Genomic DNA, 8,178 nt, shown 5'->3' with positions numbered 1-8,178 from the left:
AAGAATGGACCTTTAGTCTGATGGTAATACCATGCAGTCCTACAACAAGATCCCTCTTTTAGTGATTTATGCTGAATAAGCTTCTCTCGTAACCCGCTGAAAGCAAGCTGTGCCAGAGTCAGAAATACCAACTCAACAAGAATAGTTCCCTGCGCTGTGAGAGAGCTGTCCCGATACCTTTTCATCTCTTAGAAAAAGGCCAATAACATTTTTGTGGGAGTACATCTTGGTTTTATGGGACTTGCACTGGTAAATGAAGTTTGAATTTCAGTCTGCAGAGCAGGGTTCCTTTCCTTGTGGCTTAAAGGTTTTTAATGTAAACCAGTGAGACTGCAAAAGCAGAGCTGTAAACACTGTAAATTAGCTTTACGATGCTGCAGGCTGGCGGAGCTCTGAAGTGCACCATTTTGGTGACAAAGCTGTAAGTCATTTTTAAAATGCAACTATTAGTCTTAAATGACTCACAGCCCAGAAAGATCTGGGAAAGTGCTTAGGAAGAGGAAAATATACTGGAGCAGATTCTTTGACGTAAAATCCAAATGGCTATTGCACCATCTCAGACTCAGGGCAGCTAGATGGAATCTTAAGTGTGTAACATCACATTTCTTGCTTTTACTTTCTAGTAAAAAATTATTTTTCAGAAGTCATAATTTATAAAATAGAGGAAAGGAATACATTTTTAATTTCTGGCCTCTAATCCTGCTTCAGATGCTCCCTTATGTCTGTGTTTTGGATCAAATCATATATATATATGTGTACAGATTTACAAAAAATCTTTTTAACATAGATGTTAGAAATGTGCTTCTGGAATTTTAAGATTGTGAATAATGTTCAACACACCTATTTATACAGCATTTGCATACAAATTCTAAATTATCATTCTGAGAGAATACTGTATTGCAAAGCAGATTTAGAGCAGGTTTGTGGGGGAGCTGGCAAAAGTCAGCTGCTTTCTGCTGTGGAAAATGGGAAGCAAACATTTACCATCTTTTACTGGTACTGTTCAGCTGTTTGTTAATGGTGACAAAATCCATGTTGCTGCCTCACTTATTCGGTAGCAGAAACATTTACCTAAAAACCATTTTAATTTCTCCATCTCTAGAACTGAGACTGTGCATAAAAAATGGGGAGAACTGGCCTAAGCCTCCGTAAGCAGAAGTGCTGAACGTTGTTAACATCACCCCACCTTGTAACAGGAAACAACAGAACGAGAGCATCTGGAAACAGGCATGGCCGTGCCAGGCAGAGCAACTCAGCAACACACGCAGTGGGGGGAAAGGGAACAGAAAACAACTTGTCGCCTATTTTTCCACTCAGAAGTCTAACTTAACTTCTTCTTGCCCAGTTCCTGCCTCCCGCTATCAGTCATGAGCATGGAGAAAAACAAACTGCTCCCGAGTGCCTGTCGCTGGTTTCCCAGACAGCAGCAGCTCACTGAAACTCCACCGCTTCCCTGGGGCTGCCATTCCCTGTTTTTTTAATTTATGACATTTTGTCCAATGAAGAACAGGTTTCCGAGGAGGAGGACTGGAAGTCACTAGAGATATAATTCAAACAGGGATAGAACCATGTGCTGCTGGAAACAGTGACAGCTTGCTGCCAGATAAGCTGGTATTTTTGTCTCAGTCTTAAATATGCTCGCAGCCATTATCATTTCCCATCGCAAACAGGAACTCTCGCGTCGGGCTGCATGAAGACTGAAGTGCAGAAAATGTTTGGGGAAGTCTAAGTAAAGCATTAAGACTATTGCAGCCTGCTGAGTGGGAAAGCAACGAAATCTGCAATTGCAGACCAGGGAGAACAAGCCACCTTTCATCAAAATTGTTCATCACACTTTCCAGAACTGGAATCCTGGGTAAAGAAGTAGTTTCAGATTATTATAGATTTGCACACTGAGTACCTACCCTGTGGCCTGCCATGCTGCTCTCGGCCAAGTACAGAGTAAAAAAAAAAAAACAAACCAGAATGCTTGTTTTCAATTTCTTGCATTTCCATAAAGCTCCTAAAGTCGTGTTTGTGTTCCTGCTGTACACTGATCGTGTTCCTGTCACCAAAACTGACAGCCTAGGGCCAGAGCTAGCAAGCAGCTTGGCTAATTTTAACAATACACGAGTAAAACCAACAGTTCAATGTGGCTCAGTACCAGTTCTGTAAGGACACTCGCTCACAGTGACAGCTTGCTTTTTGGTTCCGTTCAAGTAATCAATTATTTTTCTAGTTAGACTCTGGTTTTGGTGGTAAACGCAGGATGTTTGTAACGAAACCAAGTGTAACACAGCCACTAGGGGTGATCTCACATATCCTGCGAGATCTCCCAGCTGTACCATGGAGTCAGGCCAGCTTTCGGCAGTACCGTGTGGGGTTTGTAGCCTGAAACTAACCCAGCATTAAGCCGTCCTGATTGGTGGCCCCTATCATGAAGTAACAGAAAAATGTGTCAACTTGCTAAAATAGAGCTGGCAATCTCCTGCATCTTATTTGGTTATTCAAATCCACCCCCAAAGAAACATTTTTTGTCTAAGTGAAAGTTCGCAGACCAAGAGCTTTAGAAGAAGTCTCACGGGTGTACACACACTGGTTTCACTGGTCTGGTCTGTCGTTAACTGAATAGGCAGGAAACCTCTGCAGCAAATGTACATTAAGTGAATTTTTAAAATAAATTGTTTGGAATATAACAAGTAGTTATGAGATCTTCTAATTCCTCAAACATCTGACAGGATAAGGCCAGATTTTCAGTTTTCCTGTAGCAGGTACAAAGTGACAACACGATGCTCTCAAATGACATCTTAAAGCCACTCTTCAAGGGTGGTAATTAGAGCTGCAGGACAAAGGGCAGTCACGGCCCCAAGACAAACCTTTAAACTGGGTTTAACCTCGAGTGGCTCTAACTATTCAACATCATATTCACTGGTTTTCACTGGGCATCATATTAGCATCACTGTTTCCTAAATGCATTGTGTCATAATATTTACCTTTGATGGCTCTGTATCTCACTCCTTCCTGCCCCAGGAATGACAGAAGTGTGGTTTTATTTTTGACATTAGAACATGAATTTTAAATGAGAGAGGACAGGGAGAAGCTTGTATTTTCCTTGGGATGATTTTTAACAGGGCTTCTTCTGCTCCTCCAACTGAAAACGGCATTGTGGAAATGAGTGTCTCTTTCCATACACAGTGTGCAGAAACCCTTATTTCCTCCCTGCCAAAGAGATTCTCTAGTGTCATAGTCAAAGCTGGCCATCAGTTCTGGAATGGAAAACGTGGCTAAAGTCCATTCTGTCTGCTGTAGTTGAAGTCAGGCTCTTCAATCTCAGTTTCTGTTATGTCCGAGATTTTGGAGTGTGTCCTTCCTATCTCTTCCAGGGCACAGGCTAGCGAGTCAAGGTCGCCATCATGTTGATGTCGGGCTTCCCAGAGGTCCAGAATGACGGCAGATGGACTGCTTTGTGTAGCAAAATAGGAGAGATTCCTAAAAGGAAGGGAGAAAAAGGTGAAACAAAAAGGATGAGGAACAGCAAGTACTGTAGCTACCACAAGTGTGGAAGTGCCCTCTGTGTGCCCAGCACTACAGATGTGTTCAAAGCACCTTCAGCAAGAGCTACAAGAGCTGAGTGGAGGGAACCCTCCAGGGGACACACACTGGTATGTTTATTCTTCAAATGTCACTTGCTCAGTTCAGCAGAGGTAGAGTGCACAAGGGACTTGGGGATTCTGAGGTACGTAAACGCTGGCCAGCAGTACCATCCTATCTAATTGAGAAAACAAGTCAGTTCTGGAAAGCATCCTTACTAAACTTAGCAAGTGTTTGTCAGGGAGAGGAGTTACGTAGCTTAAACTGATGCTTGTGATTATGTGAAGATATTACATCTTTATTTGTAAATTTACATCTTATTAATATATAGCTTTTAGGACTTTGCAGGGGTGGTATTTGCAAGAAATTGGTAGAACAAAGTGTTTATCTTAGACACATTGCCCTCTAATTCCTTCTACTTATGGGCTTTGGACATAATCATCCAAATAAATATATTAACTTCACATTCACAAGCATAAATGTTATTTCTAACATTTGAATTGCATATAGATACCTATCTATAAATACAGGAAGAAACAGATAAACCAGTAGCACAGAAAAGGAAATTTGGACTTGAATGCTATAGCTTGGTTTAAACCAACTCCAGAATAATGAAATATTTGCTACTGACCATTTTTGGACCTCCTAACTCCTTTAAACCACTGCTTTCACAGTACGCAACAGAGCCAAAATCCCTCCACAGTCTTGTACTTGACCAAGACCTCGCCCTTGTGGGTGCACACAGAAAAGGTCCCGTCCAGAACAAAGGAATTGACCCTAGAAGCAAACATCAGGTAGGACAGGGCAGAGGGGTTTGTTCAGGGGAGAAAGCAGTTGTTTCCAGCAGCTAGTTGGATATAAAAGAACATACGAACAGCGGTTTATCCCTGAGAGTAAGTACGTTAATTACTATGCACACATCTTTAATGCCAGCAAACAAAACCCGCCAGAACAGCAGCAAATTATTTCCGTTGTGTATGTAAAGCTTCACCTTTCAAAACTGCCTCCCATTACCTGTTAATGCTGTTTTTTTGTGCTAACATCTGCCAGTCTTTGCCTTTGGCATTGGGTGTGTCGAACGTTGCACAGATCCGTTGTCTGATGGAGTAGGGGATTTTGAATGCTTTTGGACCCATCTGTGCAGGGAAGTTGCTGTCGTCATGTGCAAAGAAAGTGAAGGTTTCTCGTTCATTCTGCACAGCAGATACAAGCAGAGCAGTTAGTTAATGGCATCAGGGCTTCCGCCTACCTTGGGTCTGGGGTGGCTCTCAGGACACCAGGACTCCTGTCTCACTCCGGTTTAGAAATGTGGAACCAAGACAAGATTTCTTCAGAGCTTCTTCAGAATGAGGATAGCTCTGAGTGCAGACAGCTCTGCATTCTTTTTGCCGGGGTGTTGTGCAGGGATCTACCTGCACGGGGCCTGTCTATGGCACCTGTTAGTGTATCATCTGCTTTTAGAGGAAGAAAGAATCACATTGAGCCTGAGATTCCACCTATAATTTGTAGAATCGACAACAGAAAATTAAATAGCTAAACTCCTAGAACACCAGAAGCACTTACGTATAAAAACATCTGAATTAGGGGCATCTTCCTTCTACAGGTTTCCTGGTTTTGTTTATTTTTGTGTTGCAGATGAAGTCCAATAGAGCAGTGACTGGTAGACAGGATGCCACAAAAGCATACAGGTTTCTAAATCTTTAATTGCTTAAGCCTAAAATGTGGACACATAAATCTCTCATTTGTGATTTTTTTTTTTAAAAACACCTAAATTCTGTAAGTATCTCAGATCATCCATATTAAAAATCTCTTTGGAATCCAGGTCTTTCTGTAGTTCTGTCCCATTCTTTTCCTATTTCATTACACCAGCCTTGTGTAACAGAGTCCCATTTCCATGCAATATTCGTTTCAGTGCAATGCAGCATAAATATTAAGTAACAATGATGCTATAGTCTCTTCACATAACACTTATGACACATCCCAACAGTCATCCATGCAAAGCAGCAGTGGTGCTGCAGATATATCGCATGGCCCGAGTGTTTAAATTAAACATGCAGAACAATAGGAATTTTCGTACCCTGCACATGTGAGATAAGCTACTGCTACCTGGTTAGTCCAGGGAATTGTAAAGCCATGAGCAATTCAAGTATTCGGTTCTTATTTATATATTTATCTTACAGTCAAATTATCCTCCCTCTTCAATCACTTTTTGAGATAGGCATGAGAAAGCCTTCCATACCAGCAAATGCATTTGAAGACAGGATGGTAACATGCTCTGGGGACTTGTGGACAGATAGGTCCCTTTAAAAAAAAACAAGGAGAGAGAGGGGCGGGAAAAAAAAAAGGCAGCAGTAACATTGTGCTGAGATACATACAGAATGACAGGAGTTTTTTTATGAAATACCAATAAAAAACTAGAAAAATGCTTGGCCATATTTTGAGGATGTTTCTGTACAGAATGATGTTTGTGGTTTTCTTCCTTAGTTGCTGCCTTCTCTGCATAGTGTTTTAGCAATGGGCATAGAGCTGTAATCCAGAATTATTAATCTGGATTAATCAACAAAGATGTTCAATAATCTAACACAAGCAGCTGAAGTTTTCATTGCTGCAGGACGCATTGCCAGCTCGCTTGACTACATTTGATTTCTTTCCCCTGTGAGCAAAGCTACAGTCCTTGCAAGAGGTTCTGTGTACACACAAGTGCTCTCAAAACCGAACAGTCAGTGGCCTGGCAGCATGCAGGCAGTCCGTCTGTTCTCATCTCTCAGTGCTCTGCAAACTGCTCAAAAACTTTTTGAAAGAAAACTATTACCTCCACCTCAAATATAAATTATTTTTAGTGCTGTAGAATCTCTGTGCTTTGATTTCTGCTAGAAATGGAATCTGTAAGGCTTCAGGTACTTGTTACGGTTTTGAACAGGGCATAAGAAACTAAGGACAAAACTGGGGAGAGATCAGATCTCACCCTACACAGCAACAAAAAGGAGAACGCCTTACCTCTAGAATGGATGTCTGGATCTGTAGGACTTGCTCCTGCCCCTTGACTTGCCGCACACAGACCTTGCAGGACAGCTGGGTGGTTGCGGGACTGTAGCGCTCCAGAGAAAAGGCGCAGTGCAGCGGCTTCTGGCTGCTGCACCACACGCGCGAGAACGGCACTTCCTGCAGGAGACGCGTAGCCCACGGCAAGGGGGAAGCGGGCGTGAGAAAGAGAGAGAAAGGTTGGGACAGTCACAAAATAGGAAGAAAGTCCATGGTTCTTCTCTGCCATTGCTTTTTCACTACCAGCCCTGCAAACTCAAAGTAGGACAAAATTAATAAATGATGATAATTGATAAATACTAAGATGTCACATTGACTGAAAGCTTAGATTTATTCAGTGACAGAAATGAGACACTTGAATCTAAAGTGACACTTAAGAAAGATGCACTTCCTAGGCAGGGATCAGAACTCTCATCTCTGTCTCCTTGCCATCACCGTGTCCTACAGAATCCAACACCAGGAACTTCCCATCAAGGACCGCACTTCCTCTGGAAGTTAATGCAGCGCCGAGCATGACAGCGTATTTTCTATATTTATGTTCCAGCCGAATTTAAAAACACCCACCTGGGCAGCCCACTGCACGTCACTGGTGAGTCTCAGTTTTACTGCTTAGTCTCATCCTGCTACAATGTGAGTGCTATCAGTGACTCCGCCACTGCAGCCAGAGGCAGCTTATGGGATGAGTGCCCTCATCAAATGCTATACAGACAGCTGCAGCAATTCATCAGCAGAGATTGCTGGCATCTCTGGTTGCTTTGAGTTCCTAAAAACGTACGGAAATAGAAGTACATAGGGGGGCAGCTAACTTCTGTTTTATGATTGCTTTCTAAATACCAAAGTTCTGTTACTGGTCTCTTTTATGCTTCCAGAACATGTTTGGTTTTTGTTTGGTTGGTTTTTTTAATTTCCAAACTAGCATCAGCTATAAACCCACTATGGTGTTCTACACTGTAGCCACAAAGGCATGTAAATAGTAAAAACCATTAAACCAAACATATTCTCCATTAATTTCAAAATATTGGAGAATACTGTAGAATTGGCAACCTGGAAAATAATGTAAAAGGGAAAAAAAAAGACTGATAATATTCCATTCCATTATATTTTAGCATTCATCCATGAGATTATGGGACAGCATAAAAAAGCTTCAACAAGGAGTTATTCTAACATGAGAAAATTAGTTTAAAGTTTTTACATTCATTTTTCTAGAGGAGGATTATGAATTTTCAGATTACTCTCTCCTTTTTCATGCACTATTTTTAAATTTTAGAATTTATTTCAGTGGCATCTCTAGCTGATCCTTCAAAGAAAATGCAATAATTACGATATGCAGATCTAACCTGGGTATGCATTCTGCTTGTATTTTTCAGGGCTCTATAAAGGGTTAATGAAGGACAGACATAAAATGTGCTGCCTGTAGGCAGCTGTAATTCTTTCGGTATTTAATGCTGATAGTATACCAACTAGTTACTTGTCCTAATTAGCTGTTTAAATCACGTAAACCGTGCACTTAACTCTTCTGCTCAGTTTATAATGGAAGCTCACCTAAGAGCTCAGGAAACGCGTTTC

At 41.5% G+C, this 8,178-nt stretch overlaps 1 protein-coding gene across 1 annotated transcript in view; it reads right to left on the bottom strand.

Annotated features, from left to right (window-relative positions):
- Positions 1–3,263: 3,263 nt before the first annotated feature.
- UNC5D (unc-5 homolog D (C. elegans)) overlaps positions 3,264–8,178 on the bottom strand; it is a 50,563-nt gene continuing 45,648 nt past the window's right edge. The window contains exons 14-16 of the mRNA XM_010088198.1: positions 6,568–6,732; positions 4,585–4,763; positions 3,264–3,468 (exon numbers count right to left, since the gene is read on the bottom strand). Coding sequence (XP_010086500.1) covers positions 3,264–3,468; positions 4,585–4,763; positions 6,568–6,732 — 549 coding nt within the window. The remainder of the gene's footprint in view (positions 3,469–4,584; positions 4,764–6,567; positions 6,733–8,178) is intronic.

The sequence above is a fragment of the Pterocles gutturalis genome, unplaced genomic scaffold, assembly GCF_000699245.1.
Source record: "Pterocles gutturalis isolate BGI_N339 unplaced genomic scaffold, ASM69924v1 scaffold4012, whole genome shotgun sequence".
NCBI lineage: Eukaryota > Metazoa > Chordata > Aves > Pterocliformes > Pteroclidae > Pterocles > Pterocles gutturalis.
Note: the sequence above shows the minus strand (reverse complement) of the source record. Positions and strands in the feature narration are given on the sequence as shown.